Raw genomic sequence first — 26,969 nt, forward strand, 5'->3', positions numbered from 1 at the left:
GCTGTGTTGTTTTTTTTTTTTGAACAAGGCTGTGTTGTTTTCTATTCCTCCATGTCTCTCCCTTTCTCTCACTTCCTTTCTTCTTATGAAATCATTTCCCAATGATCTTCCATCATCTCTTACATTAAGACTCCACCTTATTTCCTCTCAACTGTAACAACCCCAGAAAAGCTCACACCCTTATGAATAAGCTCTGCCTAATCCAAAGGAATAGATACAGCTCCAATCTTTGACCCTTAGGTCGGTGGAGAGATCCTTCGAGGCATGGGAGGAGGTCCAGCGCCACTGTGATAGGAAACTTTAGGTGTTATATAAGTTTCAGAGATAGCAGATGTTAGGCATTTATAATCATGCTCATTTGGTATAAATTGGTTTGACTTTTCTTTGTAGTTGAGGGAAAGTGAGAGAGTACATGTTCAAGTGTTCAACAGAACTTGGGAGTAGGCTTGAACATTAAATATGGATTATAATTTTCCGAAGTGATTGGTTACTGCATGTTTGAATTTTTTTTTTTTTGAGATGGATTATAAGGACTGTGAATTGATATGATGTGAATAGATGCTATTTTTATTTTTACTCTATATATTTTTGACCCTAATGTTAGTTATATTTTTTTGGGTAGGTTGTGCTGCTGCTCTGTATAGCAATCTCTGATTTGCGGTGGGCAGCTGTTTTGTTCTCAAGTTCATAGCTTTATAGCATTGTTGTTCTCATTGGAGTGAGTAATTAGTGGCTAAATAAATTGATAATTACTCTATCAGTGGTTTTTTATTTATTTGTCCACCTATCTGATTATATTAATGGTTTTTCTCTCTTTTTTCCGTCTCTTTTCAACAACAAGGTTGAGAGCTAAATCAATCCAATACAACATCCCTCAATATCATCATAATGTGGAAGGTAAAACAAAATAATTTGATAGATAAAATATAAGTAACAATTACATGATAAAAGGATAGAAATTGGAGAGGCTAGGATGTAAAAGATATTAGGATAGTTGAATTGGTTCTCATCTCTTCTTTTTGGCTGATTGATCATAGTTCCTTTTTTCTTCTCCCTCCCCCTCCCCCTTTTTTTTTTATAAAGTATCTGCTCTCTGGGTAGATCTTTATAGCTCATAATTCTATTTTGATCAATTGTCTATTGATTTGTTTTGAATATCATAAGCATCTTTCACTTCGGTGTTACAGAGTGGGTAATTTAGATTCTTTGTTAATTTGCTGCCCACTTTGTCAATTTGTTGAAAAATCCTTGCAACTGTTGGTTTTTGCCTATTTTGTGTCTGGGTTTTATGGCATCATTGTTGTTATTTACATTTGTTTATATACTTGCTTCTATCTCATTTAAGTTCTGCATTCATACTTATTGTTGTTGGTAGGTTTCTAAAGTATTGTCGATAACTACACTAACCTCTATAAAAGATTCACAGTATTTTAACTAGATGGGTTCACGTGTCCCGAGTTTGGAGACCAACAAAATTTCAAGCTCACCACTTTGGTGGAATACATTATCTGCTTTTTGACGAGCAAGTAATATATTTGTTCTTGTTATTTGGGTAGTTGTAATCAGTATTTAAGAGTTATGATATGTATTTGGTTTTCTAAATTAGATGGTTGATTTTTAATAGCAAGTGTGGAATTATTTTTACAAAGAGATGATATCAGAGCGTAGGTGAATGGTAAACGTAGGAGGTGTGTCCGAAGGCAGCGGCAACGGTCATCAAATGATACAAGTCATGGACAAGAACTGCCGCAGATCTGGACAAAAAAAATCAAAGAGGTACTAATTTAAATAAAGAGATTGTTATGTTGATAATATGATTATATAAATTCCACATAAATATATATCAATTGGAACAACATTGACTTCATTCCCCGCAATAAGTTTGTCAACTTGGGAACCATTTGGAAAAGAAAAGGTGGAGTGGAGGCAGATATGTGTCCCTATGTATAGAGGGTGCTTTTGTATATATGGAGTCGCGCAACAATTATTATTGCACTTTTGAAATATGGCAATCAGATTATCCAATGTCAAACTGCTAGCACGATTTTATATATGGAGTCACGTACCAATTGTGATTGCACTTTTGAAGTAATGCAATTAAGTCATCTAATGTCAAACTGCTGGAACGTAGGTTAAATTTGTTAGAAAAAACAGTGATATATTGCGTATATAATTTAATAACCTGAATTATAAATAATTATAAAAGCAGAAGTTAAATATGTAACTCTTAAACTGAGAACACGAAAAGAAATTCAACCAAAATACCGAATAATTAGTGATGGAAGAACTAGTCGAGACGTGTGTGATACCACACTGTCCTTAAGACGTTTACGCCTCCTCTACCGGTGCAAGGATGCTTAGCGCTTGTCTCCCAGGATATAACGACTAAACAATTATAGGAAGTTGCACTACTAACTAGAACCATCAACGAACTCGAAAGGTACCTTTTTCTATCACCAGAGAATAGCTAAGAACTTTGAGAGTGGGACAGCAAATTGTGTTTCGAATGGATGAAAAAATAAGAAAGGATGGTGGCTATTTATACAGTGAGGACTTGCAATCAGCAATGAATAAGATGGCTGTTATAGAAATTAAAAAATCATAACAGATATGAGTTACATATGTTACAAGCACTGATTTCAATCTGTTATAATTCTCCATCACACACAATAACACAATTGTTACAAAAGAATAATTTGAAATGCATAAAAAATATGCGTTCCGACCCTCAATTCGGTGTTGCATTTGTGTCCGCATGTCGCACGGGCATACACGAGTTTCCCTTGTGACCTGAGATTTGCACCCCCGCTGCGCGTGCGCGAGAGGGTATAAGGGGGCTTACACACTTTACAATCCATACACAATGGATTCTATATAAAGTTTTTTCAACACTTCTCTTTTCCTATGTGGGACAAACACATTTCCCTCAGATTTCCCTCATTCTAAGTAGTCATCTTTGAGTGACAATTTCTTATTCACCCACAAACCAAATTACACAAACAAACATATGATCTTGTAGCCCTCATTATGGAGAACTCAAATCTATGTTCATCTTTGATTAATTATAAGTTTAACTTAATTAAATTAATCAATTAAAATTTGGTTTTAAAATAGTTTATTAACCATTTTTCCAACAAAATTAACTAGCTTTTCAACATGAATTTTACCATCACTGTTTTGTTTTGTAAAGTGGCTCACTATTAATCAATGTTACATAAGTTGAAATGTTTTGGACAAGTGTGAAAACAAGTGTAATTTTGTTTGTTTGTTATTTAGTGTTATTACTATTTTCATTCCCTTTGTGTTTTCTATATTTTGTGCTTCCTGGATAGCTCGATAGGATTGCTTTTGGGTTACTAATGTCTGTGGAACTCTACATTTACTTGGGGTGTTTTATTGCTGCAAGATTAAGTGAGCTTTTATTGGTGTTGGCCATTAATCCCAAATAGTTGTATACGAGCCTCAAAATTTTTTGGGATACATTGACTCTAACTATATAGTACTGTAGTTCCACTATATTGCCTTTTGTGGCAAGGGGACCATATACTGTTTTTCATTTGATTTATTTGCTTTTGCTGTGCCGTGTCGTGTGAACATCATAAAACCCAATACATTATTATAATGAAAAGGTTTTTGAGTTATTTTGTATCCATGGTTACTTTGTAGCTTAAATTCAGTGTAATGTATATATCAGATGTATGCAAAATTTGGAACTGCATTTTTGAGACTCAACACAAAGGCCAGCGCAGTGCGCGGCCCCTATAGACTAGTGATAATAATAGACCCTCATCACATTCTTCTTGTTACAACGAAGATTGTCACATTTATTTAAAAAAATGAAGAATGTCACATTGAACACAACTTTGAACCGTCCGGCACCATTCCTATATGATGAAGCCACCCTGATCGAAAGGAAGATGCATCAAACTCATTCAGCTGGCCGGAGCAACTAAAACTAATTGCTTTCCGACATTACGACCACTAAAAAGCCCTACAATTGCAGCCGGCCCACTCTCAAGGCCTTCAACAGTATCTTCCAGATACACTATTTGTCCTTCCTTGATGTAAGGCAACACCATGTCCAAGAACTTAGGATAGAGATGGAGATAGTCGAAAACAGTGAAGCCTTCCATGCGAACCCGATTGTAGATGAGTGACATGAGTTGCTATTGCCTTGTGACTGACTGGGATTATTGTACTGTGAGATCATTCCACATGCCGCAATTTGTCCATGAGGTCTCATTTAAGAAGCACTGCATCCAACATTCTCGAAGTAAATGTCAATGCCTTTTGGGAAGTACCTGCAGGGTCACAATTGAGCCATCATAAATTTTTCATAGTTCAGATTTATCGATCATGTCCAAATTGAACTACTGTATGTTATTTTGAGTGTAGGGAAATACTGACCTTTTCAAAGCAGCATTAAGGTCATGCTCTTCCTTATAATTGAAAGCCTCATCAAACCCCAGCTTGTTCTTTAATAGATCGACCTATAAAAATCGAAACAATAATGTAACATATATATTAAAAGACTTGAGATTCCAAAACAAACACAAATAAAAGCTTTACTAGGTAACAAATCTTTATTGTATATGAGCAGACATATATAGATAAAATTATAGCAAGCTCACTTTCTCTTTGCTTCCAACACTTCCAACAACATAGCAACCCATCAACTTTGCAAATTGCCCAACAAGCTGACCAGTTGCACCAGCTGCTGCAGAAACGAACACATAATCTCCCTTTTTAGGCGAGCACACTTCATGGAAACCTGCAAGGGCAGTCATACCCTGCATTCCTGATCCGAAGGAGAAGGAGTATAGTTATTTTCACAATGAAAGACACAGTCACGTCTATCGACTTCTGAAGTGAACAATGTATATTAATATGTATACCAAGAAGTCCAGTATAATAGGAAAGGGGCACATCGGTGTGGTGGATCTTGAGGAGTTGTTCTGGTTCTGTGATGAGAGTATACTCTTCCCATCCAGTTGTTCCCCAAACCAAGTCACCTTCCTTAAATTCTGGATGCCTGGAATCCAAAACTTTAGCCACTCCAAACCCACTCAATGGCTGCATGAATCAATGCATCAGTATTGGTCTGTGTTCAAACTTCACTGCTTCAGTATCCAACTGTACCACTCGTTCATCATTTTCTTTCTTTCATTCTTTCTATTTGTTCTATATACTAATAAGTGTATATACATGTTATGTTTAGTTCTTCACAGAGACTACAATCTATTACAAAATTACAAACTAAGACAAAGAACCTTGTGACAGGGGAATAAGAACCCAATTTTATGGATACTCATAGGGACTACTAAGCCAAGACTCTGAGAAATGCAAAACAGGGCGAGAGTCCTCAGAACTTACAGAGCCAGGGGTGAAGGATGTGAAGAAATTAGAAGCGTCAAGCCGCCCCATTCGAATCCTCAAATAAGGGTCACACGATAAGTAAAGGTTCTTTACAAGGACTGCAACTGAGCCTTGTGGAACCTTGAGCTTGATGGTGAACTCTATGACCCTGTATTTTCCTTAGCACACCAACTTATCCTGTTTGATTTGTTTCCTAACTTTCTTTGTGTACTTTTGAGGTATAAGAGCTGTATCCGTCTATCTGAACTTTATGCTCGAGAAAGCTACGTCCTGGTTCCACCACAGACAGCTCTGTGACTCTGAAGCTATCCGGAAAAGCCTAATCCCAAAACAGTAGTCCTTAATAATTGAGATCAAAGAAATGGATAACAGGAACTAATTAGGAACAAGCCCATCAGCAGTTGAACACCAAAGCTATATATCACTGCATTTCAGTTGGGAACTGCTCAACTACATCAAAGCATAACCAACACTTCAACTTCCAATTATGTTCAATGTCCTGGACAAATTACAACACAGTGGCACAATAAGAAAGAGAGACATCAAGGAGGCGAAGAACAATAGAGGAAAAACAAAAAAGGGAATAAAGTTTAAGAAACCCAAGAAAAGAAAAGAGAAATGAACAAACCGGTTGCTGTAGAATCGTAACCATTCAACTTCTTAGAGTATCTGATAAACTTGCCCCCCACCCAGTCAATCGTATTATTCTTACCGATTTCTCTGATTGCAGAATATGATATTCGGTGAGGAAACTAAGAATGGTGTCTTCTTCTTGTTCTGGGTATAGTGTTGACCCACTCTTCACATTTGCAGGAATTGCAGCTCAACAACCAAATAGCAATTCCAAGACTTTCTAAAACTCAACGATTCATGGCATATGAATCATTGAAAATGCTTTCTTAGCTTAAAGAGACGGGGAAGAATAGTTATGAACTTATAGAGTAGAAGAATGAGATTTTACTTCGACAGTCCTGTGGTTTTTACTTTATAGCGAAGTAAAATTAAAGGTAAAAATACCGATTCGCACTCCAAACTTAGTTATAATTATCAATTTGCATCATGAATTTGTATTTGAGTCAATTTACCTCCTAAACTTGGTAAAAATTGCCGATTTGCACCATATCCGTTAAATTTAATATTTTCCATCCAATTTTAAGTCACATGTCATGCATTTGAGGGGCAATATTGTCATTATATAGTTATTTATATTTAATAATGAAATAAATTAATAAAATTACTTAAGATAAACAATTGTTACAATGTTTTTTTCGAAACATGTTATTGATTTATAAATTTTTTATTTTACGTGATATGATATGTTAAAAGATATTAGAAAAATATAAATAAATACATTGAAAATTAAAAATAAATGTGTACTGGGAGAATTACTATTCTACCATTGTGTGTGTCTTAGCCTTATTAGGTTTCCTGTTAGAGATAGATTCACATCTCTGGTAATAGATTAGGACTCCGAATCCTACGAGATTGTGGTTATGTAATGCCTATATATAGGCCTCATTATCAATAATTAAACGGTTACGTTTTGTTACATTACGTTGTTATTATTTTCGTTTTGTTCCTCCTCCAACTATGTGTATATATATATATACATATACCCAACACACTATATTTGAATGGGTAGGTATGTTGAATATATAGTTCGAAGTATGGTTAAGTATGTAGAAAAAAATATAAATAAATAATTTGATTAAAAAATAATCCTCATTTTAAGGAATATTTTTATTTGTTTTTAAGAAAAATATAAATAGAAAATAATAACATTACCCCTCATGTGCATGACATGTGACGCAAAATTGGATAGAAACAATTAAATTTAACAGATGGGGTGCAAATCGACAATTTTTACCAAGTTTAGGAGGTAAATTAACTCAAATACAAGTTTGAGGTGCAAATTGACAATTTTAGTCAAATTTATGGTGTATTTTGGCAATTTTGCAAAAATTAAATACCCTTCTCCACAAGCTCATGTTAGTGAATACTGAATACTGAATACTGAATACTGATGTTACATGTCGATTAGGTCTAATAATGACATATGAAAATGAGTCTATATATCGATTCCTTCATTCTCTATAACGAATGTTTCATAAGAAAAATTAATTACGAAAAAACTAAACTCGTGATTCGGTTCAGTACTTAATTTTATGAATTTTAGACCATACAAGACGAACATATATATCTTACTATACTATACGACAATTATTATCTAGTGGACCTTCATCATATTCTTGTAGTTACAATGTAGCACATCTACAAATTCAATCAAGAAATCCAAACATTGTCACATTGAACACAAGTTATTTAAACCCTAACCATGCATAATCGCCAACTATATATGCCGCTGTCTGGCATTATAGGCACCATGAGAATATGATGAACAAGGCACCTGAAAGGATGATACATGAAACTCGTTCAGCTGGCCGGAGCAACCAAAACTACTTGTTTTCCGACACTACGACCGCTAAAAAGCCCTACTAGAGCAGCCGGAGCACTCTCGAGGCCTTCAACTATATCTTCCAGATACACTATCTTTCCTTCCTTGATGTAAGATAACACCATTTCGAAGAACTTGGGATAGAGATGGAAGTGGTCGAAAACATTGAAGCCTTCCATACGAATTCGATTGTAGATGAGAGATATGAGATTGCTAAACCCTTGTGGCTGACTCAGATTGTAATGTGAGATCATTCCACACGCAGCAATATGGCCATGAGGTTTCATGTTAAGAAGCACTGCATCCAGCATTTTCCCTCCAACATTTTCGAAGTAAATATCAATGCCTTTCGGGAAGTACCTGCAGGGTCACAATTGATCAAGCATGACTATTATCTCCATACTCTTATCGAACTTTGTCGATTTGGAGTGTAGGGAAATACTGACCTTTTCAAAGCAGCATCAAGATCATGCTCTTCCTTATAGTTGAAAGCCTCATCAAACCCTAGCTTGTTCTTTAATAGATCAACCTATAATAACCAAAATCATAATGAAACATTGAAAGACTTTAGGTCTCAAAACAAACACAAACGCAAGCATCTAAAAGCTCTGATAATGAATCTTTATTGTATAAGATTACACACAAACACACACACACACACACACACACACACACACACACACACACACACACATATATATATATATATATATATATATATATCTCAAAGTGTTCATCAATATTGTAGCGACGTCACCTTCTCTTTGCTTCCAACACTCCCAACAACATAGCACCCCATCAACTTTGCAAATTGCCCAACAAGCTGACCAACTGCACCAGCTGCTGACGAAATGAACACATAATCTCCTGTTTTAGGCGAGCACACTTCATGGAAACCAGCATAGGCAGTCATACCCGGCATTCCTAATGAGAAAAGGAAATTGCTTAGAGTTAATCACAGTGAAATCTAATGATTCCTGAAATGAACAGTGTATATTAAGTTACCAAGAAGTCCAGTGTAGTAGGAAAGGGGCACATCGGTGTTATGGATCTTGAAGAGTTGTTCTGTTTCTGTGATGAGACTATACTCTTCCCATCCGGTTGTTCCCCAAACAAAGTCACCTTCCTTAAACTCAGGATTCCCCGAATCCAAAACTTTTGCCACTCCATACCCACTCAATGGCTGCAAAGGTGAATGCATCAGTAATTCCAAAACTTTACTACTAGATTAACTTTCTTTCATTCTCTCAATTGATGATATCAAACCCTTTTTAGTCAAGTAAAATGTGCTTAATGAAGAAAATCCCTTAGGTACTGTATCAGTAAAGTAATTCTTTTTACAACATATATATTAATGATTAGTTCTTCACTACGATCTTACCAATATACATACAAAGACAAAGAACCTTTGACAGAGGAAGAAGAGCCCAATTTTATGGATACACCTAGCTGGAGATTAAGACAAGCTTGAGAAATCCAATACATGGTAAGGGTATCAGAACTTACAGAGCCAGGGGTGAAGGAAGTGAAGACATTACTAGACCCCTCGATTCGCCCCATCCGGATCCTCAAATAAGGATCACAGGACAAGTAAAGGTTCTTGACCAGCACTGCAGCTGAGCCTTGTGGAACCTTAAGCTTGATGGTGCTACTGGTAGTCACATACATGTCCGACTCTTTCGGATTGCCGGTCACATAGTCCCTGAATATCACCTGCTTGTTCCTCACCTCCTCTTCACCACTACTTGCCATTGCTGAACTCTATGATCCGATGTCTGTTCCTTAGCACACCGATAATACAACTATGAACTATGCTCATCCAGTTTGATTTTTCAAAACGTCTCCTTTTGAGGTCTTGGGGCCGGTAGGGGCCACGTGTAGTGATATATACTTGACTTTTGGCTCAAGAATAGACAGGTTTTTAGCCGTCCAGAAAAGTCTAATTTCCAGTTACACTTTTATTGTTGCCAGTGGTTTGTAAAGTATTCTTACAATCTCGGTGAAATTCGAAGGGACTAGGTATAGGGGCCGCACGTTGCTGCGGTTGTGTTAATGTTAATGTTCATGTTAGAATACGTACGCGTGTTGCGATTGGGCCTATGATCAGAATGGTAAAATAAAATTAAGCTTCATATATACAAATTCAACATGAAAATCAAAGCAACTTCAGCGCCTTCACAATCAATATGGAATTTTATACATTGGTCAGTGGTAAATATGTGATTAAAATAAAATAAGGATAAAAGTGTAATTTACACAAAGTTTATGAACAGTGTCATAAATAGTGTTTGTCAAATTAATATATAGTAAAGCTGGAACTTGTAACATTTGGAGGTAAAAATAACTAGATTCATTTCCACATTCCGGCATAACCAACTTCTTTTCATCTAGTTTGCCAATAAAAAATGGGATGCAATATTGAGGCAATCCATGAGAAATCAAATATAACATATGTATCCTTTTTATATATCAGATTCCAAGGGGTTAGAGAGAGAGAGAGAGAGAGAGAGAGAGAGAGAGAGATGGAAATCTGGCCAAACTTTTCCATTAGACATTTTAGGAACAAATATATACATCGCTGTACAACACTGTACTGTTGAAATCATATCCCTAAGATTAACAACATGTAACGATTTTGTGCTCTCTGGTGCTGAAATTTCATAGTTTGCTTGCATGTCTGTTTGACTGAAATAAGCTGGAAATGTAATTTAAATCTTTTTTCTTTTTTTTCACTGAAGCAACCCAACAAATATGCAAGTGTAAACTAGGAACTTCCAGCTTAAGTGAGCAGTAAAATAAACATGCAAACAAGTTATTTAATCGGTATTACCTCAGAGATGAAGCAAAATACCTGAAGACATAGACTAACGAAAACTTATCATAGTTCACCAGAGTCTAGCCCGCCCTTACTTGTGTGTCTTATAGCAAGGGTTCTTTGTTGGTTTGCACTATTGTAGAGACTTCACCATCTTCATCATCTTCTTCAAACTTGTCCACACTTTTAAGGAAGATCCCTATGAAAGATGGCACAAGCTTCGTTAAACTCTGATCAATACTCAGTTTGGCCAACTTATTTATAGAAAATACAGCTAAACTAACCTATGAAGTATGAACCATACTCCTGATGCAACAAAGTAAACAGAAGTAACAATTAGAGTCGTTTTCCTCCAGTTTTCAACATAATTCTGTATATGAAAAGTTCAAAACGATTACATCAGAGATGAGGTTTATAGTGCTGAGCAGATGCAGATGCAATATAGGAAAATTACTCTAGTGCTGAGCATATGCAATATGTCATAAGAAATAAACTAAAAGAAGGATCATAAAACACGACACACAAAAAATCAAAGAAGATGGGAGTTTTGTACTCATGTCATTGTGGAGATTTATAGTCGCATAGGAACCATGTTGACAACGACACTAACATGTGCAATTAGTGTATCATAAAGCAGAAATTATCAGCATAATAAACTGGATTCTCTTCATGCCAGCATAATGTCAGGTTCTGCTTTTGCCAATATCAGTGTTAACAGTACACTTATTGTATCAACTAAAATATCAGCAATACTCTCCAATTCCTTAAATTTGAATTGAAGAAACTTTGAAATCAGACCTGAACAACTCCGACAAGGGGTGAGGAAGGAACATCACCAAAGATGTGGATGGAAAGAGTCGAGATAGCCATAGACAATGGCCTTAGCCCTGGCTTGACACAGTGCAGACACATAATTTACTGGAGCCTGCCAAAGTCATTAACAAGCAAAAAATAAAGGCATCAAATGAACAGAGTTCATGATAAAGCAGAAAGATAAAGAAATGAGGTTAATCAATTCGCTAAGCATATATTAGTCATCAGAAATCAGCAATGACAACATATGAATCTGCAGGTCAGCCAGCTTGCTGTTTGTATACTCTTCTATTTTGCATATGCCCACAAGTTTTTTATATTAAAATATTTCCAATCTACTATATCGTACTTATCAACAACTAATTTAGTCCCATTTTGTATATATAGTAGAGAAATGCGCAGTAAAGGCTACCTGTGCTGAAAACAGAAGTAGCTCCCCCAGAGCGGAAAGGACTGCAAAAGTGTACAAGTTCTTTGCAGAAAACGCACAGAAGCAAAACATTCCACCAGCATTGTTGCTCCAGCGAGAAGCTATAAAAGCAGCAATTGGAAGTTGGAACTCACTTGTAAGCTTTACAAAAGGACAAGTTCTGGTGATCTGGTCCTGGAAAAATGCAGAACTTACCTTGAAAGCATTTTGAATCGTGGCACCCACTGCATCAAGGATGAGACCTCCAGATAAAGCTCCAACAAGTCCAGAGAAAATAGTAATACCTCCGAACATCAGATCAGGATTGCTCTGTCAAAAGTTCCAATAGATAGGTATTTGTCAAAACTGTTGTAGGCGTCTATGTTAGTCTACCATCCTATTGGATGAATAATAAATAATTGCTAAAACCAGTTTTCTTTGAACAAGTATTAATGACATGCAATGGATTGAAAATTAGATTGGAACCAAAACAAGGCAGGGAACAGTGTTAAGAAAAAGTTTTGGCAGAGAGCTATACCATATGGTAAATGTTATAACCAGCTTTTGTGGCCCCCAGTATGAGTAGGTTCCGATGACAAAGTTGATTGACACATAACCTGCCAGTGATCATATTTTGGAACACAAAATACATTAATAATATAAGGGGTAATAGACAAGCTTCCAATGAATTAGTAAGGCGATAAAACTGGAAACTATCACATTGTTATATTGCATCCTGACAAAGAATTCGGATCAGTACACATATATCAAAAATGAACACATGATCAAGATGTGAGGATCCTTGGATTGATGAATCATATACTTAAAATCAGACACATAAGCAATGAGAGTTTGAGGAGAGAGACATAGGTAAAGGAAATACCTAGTACATTAACAATGTAAACTTTATCCAGCAACAGTACTTTCAAATCCTTAGAGAAGCTTGAAAGTTGTTCAAATATTCGTTTATAGGGCATGACCTGTGATACACAACAGGAACAATAACACACCACTGAGAATGATCACAAGGATGCTAGACGTGTACCTGTCCAGCCTTTTAATTGAAACATTTGTTCTCTTAATCTGAATTTATGAGAACTATCTTTGAAGATGTGAACTAGAAAGGGTAATTAACGTGCAAGTACTGGCAAACTTTAGTAATTTCCGATCAGGAGTTAGAAGAAAACAGATTGTGATGGATTCTGTGGTTGGTCAACATTGAAAGAGTTTATAATAGTGTAAGATCAAGTGACATAACTAGTACTTGCACGCCAATATAAATATAATTAGTACTTACCTCGAAGCCTCATGGGAGGCAACTATCACAATCATTCATGTTTGGGATCTCTGAACCTGCAATTTGAAGCCAACCAGAATTTCAAGAAACAAAGCATTTATGGTGTCACACAGAATGACGACAAAGAAATTAGAAAGATGAAGAGGATGGGCTGTTTGTCTTTCTGGATTAGCAAGATGTTTCAATGTAATTAGCTTAAGGAAGTGTTTACGTACTAAACTGCCATACTGCTAGGCTGCTAGCTCGTAAACAAAACCACAGAAACTGTATTCTCCTAATGATAAAGGCTATTCAGGTAATTATGAACTAAAAGAAGTGGAAATATATTACCATGTGAAAGTGTAAACCAACATCACCAAAGAATATTGCGTAGAAGGTTAAATAAAATTCTGATGGATCAGTAAATCAAAATTAGTTATTGATCATGAGGAAGCACAAGAAAAGGGACACCTTTCCGTTGTAATGGTTTCACCGAAAAATTCAGAACAGCAAATGGAAGCATTAATAGGGCCTCTCCCCAGAATGCACAACGCCAATTATGCTTTCTCCAACCTGGGCAGTGAGTCAAAGCATGATGTTATATTGATACATATCTACAGTATATCAATATCCATAAAGTAATAAAATCATCATCCTTATGATGACTGAAATACACAAAAGAGTTTAGGGTTAGCTTTTTCATAATGATTACCGTAAAAATTGTAAAAGCACCAATAAATACTCATCCACGAGGCTGTAAAGGCAAATATTCTATTAAACCTACAGTCAGAATTCCAAAATCAGGTTGCAAATTACCCATATCTAAAATTGTATTCATTAGCCCTATTAACAAGCTCCAACATCAACTCTGAACATGTAGGAAATTTGATTCTCTTTAAAGGATATTCCATTCTCAAACAACAAAGATCCATATGTATTACAAAGATATGAAGATAGCTTGGCAAATCTAGAAACTTACACATCCGCCATAAACATAGCCTATAGCAACTCCAGTTGGTACACTCATGTCAAGAAGTATATCATATTTATTTCACAGTTCTAGGCATAATCCCAATTTGCTAATTATAAAATCAATAGGAAAGTAAATAGATGTAGAAGAGTAATCATACCTGATCGGCAGGGGCATGATCATCAATGAATGGAGCTGCAAGACTTATGAAAGATGCCTCACCGACGCCAACTAGCCTACAATGGGAAAACCTAGTTATAACTTAGAATCTAATACAGAGAGATACTAGCTGTAACACAAAGCCAACTGAAATCAAAACATAGTGTCAACATAGTCAGACTCACATTCGACATATTGCAATAGACCAGAAATTGAATGAACTACCACATCCAACTATGGCAAATGTCCAAATAGATAACCCGACTCCAATCAGCCTAAAAGGATTGTGGCTGCAAGAACAATAGTGCACATCAACTTATAAACCAAATGAGCTAATTTTAAAACTCATCCAGTAACACAAGTGCACTCACCTCTTTGCCAAAGAAGCAAAGATGGGTGAGGCCAGAAGAAGGCCAACCATAAACGCACATGACAAGACACCATCTTGAAAGTTGTTCAATTTAAACTCCCCCCTTGTAAGCAGAAACACAATATCATAAGCCATATGCAGTCAATGAACACAAGGAACCATGAATGCATGTAATCCACTTCGAGCACATAAAAAAATGCAGCTATAACATCACTGTAATCCTTTTAATATGTGGTGAAAGGCAAAACCTTCCTACACCAACTGACCAATATAACAGCTTCGATAAAAGCTATCTCTCAGATTAACTCAGGTAAACCTTCGGTCCAAGTTAAGGCCTCAAAGATTGCATGAGAATTAATCATTAAAATGCCATGTATGGCATTCATTCATTAAAATTCTTACTGAATTCCGGTACCGGCATGGCAAATTCCGCTCTCATCACAAATGCCAATGCTCCCGTTGACCCCATTGCTGGCTATTTCTTGATCAATATAATTTATCACATTAACCAGACACAGGATTAACAGCAACCTATTAAAAGTTCAAAACACTTCCTGTTAAATCATTTATGCTGATGAAATGTACATAATTAATTTCAGGAAACCCGAAATGTTTCAAATGAGTATTCAAGGCTTACCTTTCGGGGGGAGAACCAGGTAGGCTTTGTAGCTGAGATTGCTGCTTTGGGGGACTTGGTCATCGGTGGTAGTGAATTAGGATTGGGGATTTGGGTGAATTTTGAGGGTGATTGTGGTGGTTCTGCCATGATCAATAGCAAATATGAAGATGAAAGATATGATTTAATGTATCATTGGAGAGAGGGGGTTCTTTGTTTCTTACGCAAGCAACCTCTTTTCCCCAATCCCCCTCTTTTCAGTTCTCACAAATGGGAATTCTTGGATTTATGGTTTTTTTTTTAACCTTCTTCTCAAAAAGGTTGGGCAAGCTGATAATATATAATATGTAGTATAGTCAGGCCATGTAGTAGTTCTTCCCATCTTATAAGTTACTAGATACAAGAATACTAACTGCACATGCAGATCCCTTCTTTATTTGAAATCCTAATATGTAAGTAATCTCTAAACCCAAGCTAGTAATTTACAATCTACATACTGTACAATGAAAGCACAATGAGGCATATATATGAGAAAATTCTTACATTCACAATTTCTTTATAGCTGTGTAAGCAGAATTGTGGACGTCGCAGCACTCGGCATCCCATGAGAAGTCCATTTCCATGGCGTCCAGCATCTTTCTCTTCCACTTTGAGGGGTGGGTTTTCTTCACATATTTGAAAAAAAATTAAGGTGCAATTTGAAACTTTTTCTCTCTAAGTAGAGAAGCAGTCATGAATATATATATATATACGGTCCATATCCAGAGTGAAGCTTCACTCTTAAATTACAGAGTGAAGTTCCAATTTTAGTACACTTTTTGGTCAAATGTTTTCACCATAAGTTATTCAATATTTAGGTATGTTATTCAAGATCATCTCTACAAAATTTCATCTAATTCGGACATCTAGCGCTTTGCTTATCGACGTATTTCCAAATGTAGAGCTGATGAAACGTGAGAAATTAGTGGTCTCGTAGTCATGTTATGCGAAGTTCCTGTTACACAATATCACGAAAACATACATGATCGTCCTTTGAGTAAAAATAGTTCAACCATACACCTCCAAGTTGTCATTCTGACGAAAAAGACTTACCTGAAGTTGTCATGGGAGGAGTTTAATGCAATTGGAGCAGTTTCGTACTTTAAGGCCTTTAGCTACATAATTTTGGAGCATAATGAGTATGACATCAAATAAGTGATGATATAAATCTGAGGGAGAGAAAAGTGAGCTAACTGGAACTTGCAGAACAGGATCATGAAAAGACTGGCACAAGATAATATCAGCTCCGGCAAAAAGCAAATGTGTTGTTGCTTCATCACACCATTTACGAATTTCACTTGTTCATCCTGCAGCCATAGACACAATATATACCAAGTTGCATTTAAAGTTAACAGTGAGAGGTTAATCATAAAAGACACCTATATTCTGGCATCAAAGAGATACCCTACCATTATTCAATTTACTTGCCAATTAGTTTGAAATATGTCGAAACTTGTCCGAAACAAAATGATCTGATGACAATGGCAATATTCTACAGTGCTTTCCGACAAATGTAACATTCAGTTGTGTCCATTGATGCAATGAAGAATAGCTATTATCGTCTATGCCTTCAGTGGTTCCTGCAACGATCCAAGCTTGTGTCTACTTGATATTTTGCTACTACCCATGATGATGAACTGCACGAAAACACTAAGCAATCACAACCACGAGAAATAATATCTAAGAGCAAGACACATAACAGATACTATAAAGAAAGATCTATAAAATAAAGCAGCTTCATCCCTTGTTATCAAGCACATCAATAATTCATTCTGAAATTACCCTCGCTAGATCTACTACTAAGGGCCTCATTTGCAACTAATAAGCAATGCATCTTCCTTATAGAAAAGAAAAATATGGAGAAAAGTAGCACCTGTACATCGCTCTTGCTAGCTTTCATGATTGCTTCCCTCAGGTTCTCCAGATCAACATCTAATACTTCTGACAGAATGCATCCAATCTAATCAAACAGAATTCATAATCTGGTCATGCTTCCAGTGAAAATCAGACAGAATTCATAATCTAGCTATTTAAAGATATCTAAGGTAAATTGGATGAATGGAAAGACGTTACAATGCAAATAAATCCTATATGCTGCTAGAAAACTTCATGTCTTTCAAGATCTTAAATAAGGTGCCCTTCCCAGGGAATTGTTTCTACAAAGTACCTAGGTGCTACTGGACTTGGCTTTCAAAGGAATACATTAAGGTTTTAGTAATACATAATACATGTACCAGTGGATATTGCTTGCAGATGCCTATATGAAGATTCAATTTTACTGCTTTTAAGTACCTCTTTGTGTCTAAGCTCCACTTTGACAACTGCTCAATAATTTTGTTTTCGAAGTAAAGGAAAGCCCGCATACTATCGCAAGATCATTATTTTACATCTGCAGATCAACTTCGTTACCTCTATAAATTATTAGGGTCTAACAAATTAAGTGCCAGTTAACCAAGACTCTAGCTCAGACAACTTGAGGTGCACACATACAAGAATAGAAGAAGCATGCTCAAATAATCCAAGGTGTTGCTGCAATGCAGCTTTGCAAGCTGCTTTCCCTTCCATATCTTCAACACTGAAGTTTTGGGGGATAAAGTTGTCCTCAGATGGATCTCAGGTGGAATTGTCAAATCCATAAGGAGAAACATCAACTTGTTCCTGAAGAAAATGAAAACAAAAGGTGGGGTATGCTTTCAATATGAGTCTTAGAAAGTAAAAATTAAAAGGAAAAAACCTACATAATAATTTGATGGACCTACTTGTGAATGATTAAGGTAGGGTCCAACCCATGACTCAGGTTATGTATAACCCTGCCCTTTGATAGTATGGATGACATTATGACAACTTTATTGGAGTAAACAACTCCACCCTGCAAAATCAAATGAAACCTTAAGGTATGCTGGCCTTGACTATAGTTCTAAATAAAAATGAGGAAGGAAAAGAATCCAATACAGGATGCTCCATTGTTTTTTTTCTCTTGGATTTTGTGCTCGCCCAAAACCCAAGAGTTACATCCCCTAAAAAAAACTAGTGGAACCAAAAAAAAAACTTGACAGAACTAAAAAGAGGCGATATTGTACGAACTAGAAAGTCTGCATGTGAACTCATTGTCTATGCATAATATCCATTGGGAAGTTAACAGTATACAACTCATGTTCCTCACAAGACTCAACTCTTACTGACAAGTGATTCGATAGATGTTGAAAGGTCATATAAAGGGCCAAAATAGATATCATATGCAAGAACCATACTGAGAAGTCATCAGTTATGAAAGGATCAGCTAATATAAATTACCAAACTAGTGGAGATATGAGAGATAGTCGGCTATCATATTTACCTTCAAAACATTAACCAAATGTGACTTAGTATTATCTTGCAAGCGATCAGGACGATGAAGTGAAGAAGGATCAAGTCCGCATAATGCTAGTTTATCTGGATGCTCAAGACACTATAGAAGTACAAGACAGGCCATCACCTGATTAGAACCAAAAGAATATGCAAAAGAAAAAATGAGTACATAGAGCTACTTGCCTGTGAATTCAGGTTGTGGCAGGTCAATAGGATTCTAGTACCTTCAAGCCCCTACATATAAAGAAAATCATTAAAATGCAGGAAATAATTCTATCTGTAGAATACGCTAAAAATAAATTTTCTAATCAGTAACTGGAAGAGGTGTTGAAACAAAATTAGGTAAGAGATGTCTTAAAACAAATAGATATTGCCATTTTCCATGTGGAAGAAAAACCAGAGCATCTTTGGACCATCAGTTATCTAAGAGATGTTTAACATAAAGCTTTGGCGCTCATATCTTCTTAGGATATAATTATACAGAAATACAAAACATCCTGAACAAAGAAGTAAGTTGTACCTGTTTAGCAAAAATATCCCAGAAAAGTGGCCCTATAATAGCAGTCTCCCAGTTGTGGATATGTATCACATCAGGCTGCTTTCCGCATTTTACAATATAATCTAATGAAGCACGAGAGAAATAGGTAAACCTGAATGCATCAAACCAGATTAATCATCATGGAAGAAATGGTAGAGGAAAACCAGAAACCATAACTCAAAGGTCCCAGAGATTATTGTACAAAAAGAGCGTAGAGCCCAATATAACTCTTAGTGATTAAGAACTAAACCCATAGATATCATGTATTCATGTGTCAGAATTTCATATTCTAGTTGGAATATTATTACAAGTTTCTCTAACATTAGAATATCTTATTTTCAATTCGAATTTATCTATTTTGGTTAAACAAGCATGACATCAAAGAGAACCTTAAGTTAACTTCATCGGTTAAGAATATTATTGAAAAAAGATTCTACTGACCTTTCAAAGTCATCCGAGTAGCCATAAACCTTTTCACGATTGAAAAACTCAGAATATTCTAGAGGTTGAATTAAGGTTACTCCAACGCCAAAGACAACACTGTACAATGAGTAGTTAAAGTGAGACCATAATGTCATGTCCTTACCTAATGAAAGCGGTTTTTGAAGTTCACAATTGGGTTCATTGGAGCTAAGCAACAGAAACTTACCCAGTCCAAATTCTGTTTCCATGAAGTTGACCATTGAAATATGAAAAAGACTCTGCCTCAATTTCTTGTAACCCTTTAACTTCATTTAGGTCCAGGCTTGAATACCTGGTGCAAGATACATTTATCTAGTAAATCAATTTGTACCGTATGGATCATAAAATCTAATAGATACTACATACAGGTACATGACAACTGATATAGAAGCCACATAGTCCAGCAAGAGAATAACTGGAACAGTTTCCACTTCTCCTTTCTGATGAGATCAAATGAGAACAAGATGTCTCAATCCGAGCAAAAGTGAAATGAGAAAGGAGGTCAAAATTTACTTTGGAAGTATCACCTCCACCAAATGCCCCTTCCTCTGTAGTGCACAAGACAATCCTGTCACATATGATGCCAAAGATCCAATGGAGACCAACGGTGCCATTTCCGTACATATGTGCACAATGTGATAGCCATTCCTGATTTTTTTTATAAGAAAGATGAGATTGACTACATCATTTTCTGAAAAGATAAAATTGGTGACAAAATGAATAGGAAAAGACATGGGTATCTCAAGAATCATGATGCACAATAATTTCCACTTATGCAGAAGATTTCATACATGAAGATGATGTTAAATAAGAAAAAAACATAACATGCTTCCGTGAGTCAAGGTTTTACACAATAACAGTTTTACCTTCTACTTCTTGCAAAGAAATGTCTGAGTTCTGCTAGAAGCTCGGCATCTGTTTTTCGCAAGGTGCCATTAAATATTTCAGCTAGACCAACTTTATGATCCATGATCAACTTTCTCAAATCTGATGCCTCCTCGGTAGCAATCATTCCAGTGAGAACCATTGAATCTATCCGAAGAAGTACTTCCCAACAACTTGGGAGCCTATCTGGTTTACAGGACACAAGAGATAGACACTATTAAGCTTCACTCTCATCTCAGGAGTTGTTTCCAGTTTCCCAAAAATATGATCACAGAAAATTTCCCTATGATTTTGCCGACTTAAGAACCAATCTTTTCCTCAAGTGGATATACAGGGATGCTATATTAGCGTAAAAGTCTGAAAGCCGTTCCCACTATAGTTGTGTCAGTTCCACTTATCCCCTTGTAATTCAAGTTCCAACGAAGTGGCCTTTTAGTTAGCTCTCACTTCCAACGCTTTCCAAATCTACCCTTCCAATTAAATTTTCTGTTTGGGGCTGAAAGATTAAAGCTTTCAGTGCAAGTCTATTAGAATCAATTTGTTGTTACTACAACTAAAGGTACCAAAATGCAGCGGGCTGAACTAAAAACATGATGAAGACATCAACAAATCATCATCGGCACATCAAACTGAACCAAACTAAAAAAATCTGAGGAATCAAACATCTAATGTTAGAACACACAAGTACTCAAATTCACTGATTCAACTGCAGAACATCTACATATCGAAACCGAAAATCGACTCAAAATGAATGCAAATTAAAATGAAGCACAAATTTCACACGAATTTGATCTAACAAATTTGGACTCACTCTTCTGAGCTTCTCTGAAGAGCCGCCAAATGTCAGTCTCTTTTGCTTCCCCAGACTTCAAATTTATCACCAGAAACAGCAAAAGCGTCAGTAACACACTAAAACGCTGCGTTTTGAAGCAGTTCAATTCACTACCTGAATCGGAGACCGAGCCACCTCTTCATCGTCGCCACCTTGTAACCTGAGATCAATGCAATTACTCAGATAACTCTAGAAATGAGAATGATGAAAATGGAAATCGGAATTCAGCAGCAGAAAGCTCACTTGATTTGTGACGACGGCGAGGAGGAGGAGGAGGCTCCGTTAAGCTTGGAGAAGCAGAGAGGTTTGAAAGGCTTGTGGTGGTGCGGCGGAGGCTGCCATGGGATCAGCAACGTTGCCTTCATTCTTCTCCGGAAGCTTCTAAAGCTTCCAGGTCTCAACTTTACCAGAGATTCAAGTCCACTCTCTTCTTTTCGTTTTCTGTAAACTATACACACGAGGCTTCCTTTTGAAATTAAAAAGCACACTACTTTTATTTACCTTCCACCCAAATTTACATTTTTATATTTCATCCGAAATTACCATTTCTATATCGTCAGTTTCTACGTTAATGTTATTGTTATACATCACACATTCGACAACAGGTGGCAACGGTTTTAATTTTTTCGATCTCACTCATAAAATAATATCAACCGTCGGATATGAAATATATAACATACATTGATACTAGAAAGCCTAGAAGATACTACTCAAGTAGGATTAGGGCTTCTAGGCTTAAGAAGCCCTAAACCTAGAAGTTGGTCTCTCGGTAGTGGGCACTTCGACAGCTTGGAGTTCCATCCTAGGTTGTGTATGCTACACAACTAGAAAGGAGCACAGGAACGAATAGTTGTTTAAGTGTAGCTAGTGATATGCAAAAGCGAATAAAAGCCAAGATTATTCGTAATTTTTCCCCACAATAAGAAAAGAAAAAGAATCATGGGAAGGAAAAACCATTTGCTATTCAATATTGAATACAGTTATACAGGTCAGCCCGCCAACACACACTTCCCAGTTCCCACACATTACAACTATAAACTTGCAATGGATTGCTGCTGTATCTTGTTATTATGTTAACCACATTATCTTCTCCTCTCTCTTTTTTTCCTCTTTGCTATACAATTAGGATAGGATACCGAACTTTGGGCAAAGAAAATCACTCTCCAACAAGACCCAAAACTTCTTATGCTTCACATCATTCACCAAGAATACATTTGAATTATCAATGCAGGTAAACCTACATCTGGAGAATAATTAGCCCAATCATTGTCAACTCCACTTTAACTCCCCTTTTGCACCAGACCACTTAATTGGTGACCAAACAACTTATAGTAAGGCAAGTTTGCCCTCCGAATGGTCGCTACTACTCAAGTCTCCTCTTTTTCCTCATCTTGGCGGCCATACGTTCCCTCCTTTCTTCTTCTTCAATCAACCTAGCTTGTTCTTCATCCTCCCGTCTTGCAATTTTTGCACTACACCACAGTAATACAAAATACCAGATCAATTAAAAATCCAAATGACTTTAGAATTGAAATCAAGTCATGGAACAACAAAATATCAACAGGAAATGAGCTGCTTACCTTCTCCTCTCCTCCCTCTGAATGTCTTCAAATCCTGCCTCCATGTCACTAATGTCATCATCGTCAGCATATGCGCTTGGATTGTAGCTGCAAATTTTCAGAATGCTATTCAGTAACAGGACAGAATAATTCCTCAACAACCATTAAGTTTTTAAAAGTAACATCAATGACATCTTCCACTTAACTAAATCCTTCCTAGAATGAACTTGCAATGCCTCCACCATTTTAATACAAAAGCATAAGAAATTTAAATAAGGTAAATATATAGAATGATGATATTATCAATACAAAAGTCTACTTAGCACACTGACACAAAAGCATAAGAAATTTGCTGTGGATTGTGATTATTGTGGTCAACTGTGAAAACTGCCAAAAGGAGTAAAATTGTTTCACCAGGTCAAGGTATTCTTCACCAAAATTGAATTTTACAACCCAACAATTTCAAATCATTTAACTTGAGAATTATGAATGCATCAGTAGACTAGTCGTAGTAGTAGTGGCAGTAGTAGTGATTAACAAAAACCATCAACTTCTTACCCAAACAAGCTTCTGATCTCACGACTAATATCCCCAGGGTCATACTCATCATGTGCAAATCCACTTGTAGGCCTTTTTTTGGGACGATACTCTTGTGACATAGGACGTGGTGGGATTTTCTTATGCATTTGCGGCTTTTGGTTCTGCTAAAATCCATGAAAGTCGGATATAAAACATGTAAACAGTTGACCATGCAAACAAAAGCATATATACATAGCAGATGAGGAGTACCAGACCTGATGTTTTGGCGATCCTCTGGACTGTTTTGATAATATAGTGGGCTTATAAGATTCTCGTACATCCTTTCTTTGCTGTACTGGCTGCTTCAGAAGTGAAGACTCTGACTTTAATGATGTCCTCTGCACTGAAGACTTGGAATTCTTCAAACCAGGTGCAGAAGCCCTCCTCTCTGAGGTAGATGCAGGAATCTTTGATGGGAGACCTTTTGGTCCTAGGGGCCGGCCTGGGCCATTCGCAATGTTGCTGCCAAGTTGTTTTCTAGAGTCCATGGATGTTGAACCAGGTCTGCCACTGGCAGAACTTGGCCTAGTGGGCGCAACTTTAGAATGTATCTGCCCATTAGTGGGAGCTGCTTTCCTTTCATGAGTTTCATCACGACCAGGTCTCCCATTTTCACGGCTACCTTGAACAGGCCTCCCATTGTCACGAAAGCCTTGAGCAGGTCTCCCATTGTCACGACTGCCTTGAGCAGGCCTCCCATTGTCACGACTGCCTTGAGCAGACCTACCATTTTCACGACTGCCTTGAACAGGCCTACCATTTTCACGATTGCCTGGAACAGGCCTACCATTTTCTCGACTGCCATGAACAGGCCTACCATTTTCACGACTGCCATGAACAGGCACACCATTTTCACGACTACCATGAACAGGTCTACCATTACTGGCGGAAGAATGTTTACTTTTCATCACTGATTGACTTGATCGCACCTCTTCACATCAGCACCAAAGAAAAAAAAAGTATAAGATACTCAATGGGAAACAGAGGTTTTAAACACCACATATCAAGAACAAGATAATTTTTTAAGTAACTACCAGACTTTGGAGCAGAGGCACTTCGAGGGGACCAATCCTTTAAAGGAGCAGGAAGCTCCGCATTGTCAGATAACAAAAATGAGTAATCCCTGGTATCTTTACGCTTTTGGACTTTAAGTTTTTGCTGCAAATACCAGAAAATTCATTAACATATACTAAGCTCATGAAAAGGGACTTTTTAAAAAAAATTACAGCATAAAATCAAATTGCTCTCATACCTCATCAATAACTTTGGGTTTCTGGGTATGTGCTACGGGCTTAGAGCCAGAAGAGGACCCAGAGCTCTTCTTGTTCTACAGAGAAAAGTGAAAAAAGTGAAAAAGTTAAATCAAGTCCAGGCACCTATTACAATCATAAAACACTATCTATATATCCATCAGGGGAAAATTGTGAAGTTCCATCCTAAAAGCAAATACACAAAATAAAGAATAGTATTCGCAAACATGAATGTGACCAAACCCTATGAACAATCTTATGCTCCTCAAATATACCAAATAAAAAGATTAACAGCAGTAATACATGTTAAGCAATCCAACTGATCTAGATTTGGTCCCCCATCTTTCCCAATCCAAGAATTTACATAACACAACCATTAAGAGGGTAAATCGGAAAGCAACAAGAAGCATATACGTGGACCAGAGAGATTGTAATGCTACAAGCTATTCCAAAAGAAAGATATAACAGTACATACATGATGGACAGAATTTGTGACCCTAGATGCCAGATGCTGGTTTTCCAATAACGACTTGCTTTCTTGAATCACTCTCTCAGCGATAACTGGTTGAGGAGGGCCAAAGAACGATCCAAAACTGCAGTATAAGCAGGCATGAATTCAGAAACAATACTAGAGCCGTAATTTGCTACTTTCGTATGCAATACAAACTACCACAATTTATAAATACAATAAAAGAAGACTACAGTACTCAAGCAAAGAACTTGGGAGGCAAAGTTTGATTCACAGGATAAGGACAGTTGTAGCAATCACTCACTTATCATAGGGAAGTCGTCTCCTCTCACCGCTGGCCCTATAACCACCTTCTTTCTTCATCTTCTCTCTTCGAACCCGCTCCTTCAACCGTTGTCTCAACTCGAGATACTCCATTGCTTCTTTGGTAGGTTTTCGAGCTTCTTCCTCTACCTCTTCCTCTTCCTCATCCTCCTCATACTCATCTCCTTCCTCCTCATATCCATACCCATCATCCTCGTATCCATAACCATCATACTCAACTGGTCGCTCATATCTCTGCATCAACAAAATCACCAGTAAATTTCTGTCAAACAAAAACCAGATTACAACTAGCAATATACAAATAAACAAATGATCAAACAAAACCAAAGATTGACAATTTTCTTACCTGTCTACTATACCCCTGCATTTCTATCCCAACTCAACAATTCCAAATTCTGGGTATACCTGGAAATCACCAAGAACTCAAATTAAACCTTCAAAATCAAACCTTTCAACCGATTCATCAAATTCCAAACAAAACCCCCAAATTTTCCAACCCATCAAATCAAACCCTTATCCCATTCATCCCCAAATTTCAACATTCTCCAATCCAATCCGAAATCGAAAGCTCCAATCCTCAAATTCAAACAGAAACCCCAAAAGACCATAAACCCAATTCAACAAATCTCACGAATTACTTACCAGAAAGTCGTCTGGCCCCAAATCGCGATCGAAAACACCAAGCCTCGCGCAAAAACCAAACCCTAATTTAATCCGGCTACGAATTCTGACACCTGGGCAATCGAAAGAGAGCAAATTTTTCAATGAAAACAAAGCGATGAGAGAATCGGGAGGAGAAAGTCGAGCGTCTTGTGAGCTCTAAAAACAAGGTTTGGGGGGGGGGGGGGGGGGGTTTGGACCTCGTCGATTACTGTACAAAAAAACGAGAGGAGCTTGCATTATATGGAAAATTTTATATATATAATTCCAATTTCGTCAAAGAAAACATTTATTTTGGTAATGGAAATTAATTTCCTTATTTATATGTTTTTCTTTTTCTTTCCTTACGAAAGTATCTAAATGACTAAATGGCGCCCTTTTTTTAGTGTGTATTAGTTTACCGTGAATATTTTTATGAAAATTAATTTTAATTATAACTTTTCATTACTAACTATTTTATTTTTTATCTTATAACCACGTGTTTATTTATATTCATACTTCTAAAAATGATGCGAGAGATTTTAAATACACAGCTCAAATATCTTAATACACATTCATACTTAATATATCACATATTTCAATTCTCATTCTAATATTTTTACTAAATACACCACATAAAAAACCTAAAATATTCTTGAATTAAAAATCACAAAATACGTCATTATTTGGATATACAAAGCTACTTTTTACAGTGATTAGTATATTAATATATATATATATATTAACATCGTATAAATGTATATATCGATTCTTGTTTGTTCTTAC

At 36.6% G+C, this 26,969-nt stretch overlaps 3 protein-coding genes, 1 long non-coding RNA gene and 2 pseudogenes across 5 annotated transcripts; all 6 read right to left on the reverse strand.

Annotated features, from left to right (window-relative positions):
* Positions 1-3,833: 3,833 nt before the first annotated feature.
* On the reverse strand, positions 3,834-6,274 carry LOC126798636 (2-alkenal reductase (NADP(+)-dependent)-like; annotated as a pseudogene).
* A 1,235-nt stretch (positions 6,275-7,509) lies between these two features.
* Positions 7,510-9,642, reverse strand: LOC126798625 (2-alkenal reductase (NADP(+)-dependent)-like). Its single transcript, XM_050525640.1, has 5 exons — positions 9,338-9,642; positions 8,837-9,014; positions 8,589-8,755; positions 8,278-8,360; positions 7,510-8,191 (listed from the first exon to the last, which is right to left on the reverse strand). Exons 1-5 carry the CDS (start codon positions 9,581-9,583, stop codon positions 7,810-7,812), a joined length of 1,056 nt encoding a protein of 351 aa, XP_050381597.1. The 5' UTR covers positions 9,584-9,642; the 3' UTR covers positions 7,510-7,809.
* A 724-nt stretch (positions 9,643-10,366) lies between these two features.
* On the reverse strand, positions 10,367-15,288 carry LOC126801578 (probable sphingolipid transporter spinster homolog 2; annotated as a pseudogene).
* An 862-nt stretch (positions 15,289-16,150) lies between these two features.
* LOC126798644 (uncharacterized) lies at positions 16,151-17,293 on the reverse strand. Its single transcript, XR_007672552.1, has 5 exons — positions 17,172-17,293; positions 16,708-16,935; positions 16,493-16,605; positions 16,352-16,413; positions 16,151-16,253 (listed from the first exon to the last, which is right to left on the reverse strand). It is a non-coding gene; the product is annotated as an uncharacterized LOC126798644 (long non-coding RNA).
* Positions 17,294-17,715: 422 nt separating this feature from the next.
* On the reverse strand, positions 17,716-20,770 carry LOC126798616 (probable starch synthase 4, chloroplastic/amyloplastic). The gene is made up of 9 exons (XM_050525628.1): positions 20,513-20,770; positions 20,160-20,294; positions 19,834-19,938; positions 19,626-19,724; positions 19,167-19,296; positions 18,830-18,880; positions 18,636-18,746; positions 18,058-18,167; positions 17,716-17,956 (listed from the first exon to the last, which is right to left on the reverse strand). The coding sequence occupies exons 1-9, from the start codon at positions 20,671-20,673 to the stop codon at positions 17,758-17,760; spliced, it is 1,101 nt and encodes a 366-aa protein (XP_050381585.1). The 5' UTR covers positions 20,674-20,770; the 3' UTR covers positions 17,716-17,757.
* A 1,542-nt stretch (positions 20,771-22,312) lies between these two features.
* LOC126782422 (uncharacterized) lies at positions 22,313-26,379 on the reverse strand. Of its 2 annotated transcripts, none has more exons than XM_050507675.1 (10): positions 26,187-26,379; positions 25,891-25,949; positions 25,525-25,778; positions 25,227-25,344; positions 24,754-24,828; positions 24,536-24,659; positions 23,717-24,432; positions 23,481-23,623; positions 22,944-23,030; positions 22,313-22,835 (listed from the first exon to the last, which is right to left on the reverse strand). In XM_050507675.1, exons 2-10 carry the CDS (start codon positions 25,909-25,911, stop codon positions 22,727-22,729), a joined length of 1,647 nt encoding a protein of 548 aa, XP_050363632.1. In that variant the 5' UTR covers positions 25,912-25,949; positions 26,187-26,379; the 3' UTR covers positions 22,313-22,726. The 2 variants fall into 2 exon arrangements, with proteins under 2 accessions (XP_050363632.1, XP_050363624.1); XM_050507667.1 differs by having other exon boundaries at positions 23,481-23,626.
* Positions 26,380-26,969: the final 590 nt, after the last annotated feature.

This window comes from Argentina anserina, chromosome 1 (assembly GCF_933775445.1).
Source record: "Argentina anserina chromosome 1, drPotAnse1.1, whole genome shotgun sequence".
NCBI classification, from domain to species: domain Eukaryota; kingdom Viridiplantae; phylum Streptophyta; class Magnoliopsida; order Rosales; family Rosaceae; genus Argentina; species Argentina anserina.

Bases quoted from the DNA above. Each gene is read 5' to 3' on its own strand.
- LOC126782422 (XM_050507667.1), bottom strand. From the start codon at position 25,911: ATGCAGGGGTATAGTAGACAG. The intron at 24,433-24,535 runs GTAGTTACTTAA...GCTGATGTGAAG, and splicing joins TGCCTCTGCTCCAAAGTCTG to AGGTGCGATCAAGTCAATCA. The intron at 23,031-23,480 runs GTAAGAAGTTGA...GAAAATTTGCAG, and splicing joins GAGATCAGAAGCTTGTTTGG to CTACAATCCAAGCGCATATG.
- LOC126798625 (XM_050525640.1), bottom strand. From the start codon at position 9,583: ATGGCAAGTAGTGGTGAAGAGGAGGTGAGGAACAAGCAGGTGATATTC. The intron at 9,015-9,337 runs GTAAGTTCTGAT...TCACCTTTGCAG, and splicing joins CTTCCTTCACCCCTGGCTCT to CCATTGAGTGGGTATGGAGT. The intron at 8,756-8,836 runs GTAACTTAATAT...TTTTCTCATTAG, and splicing joins CTACTACACTGGACTTCTTG to GAATGCCGGGTATGACTGCC.
- LOC126798616 (XM_050525628.1), bottom strand. From the start codon at position 20,673: ATGGTTCTCACTGGAATGATTGCTACCGAGGAGGCATCAGATTTGAGA. The intron at 20,295-20,512 runs GTAAAACTGTTA...AAAAAAAATCAG, and splicing joins TTCTTTGCAAGAAGTAGAAG to GAATGGCTATCACATTGTGC. The intron at 19,939-20,159 runs GTAAATTTTGAC...ATCTTGCACCAG, and splicing joins GTGGAGGTGATACTTCCAAA to GTATTCAAGCCTGGACCTAA.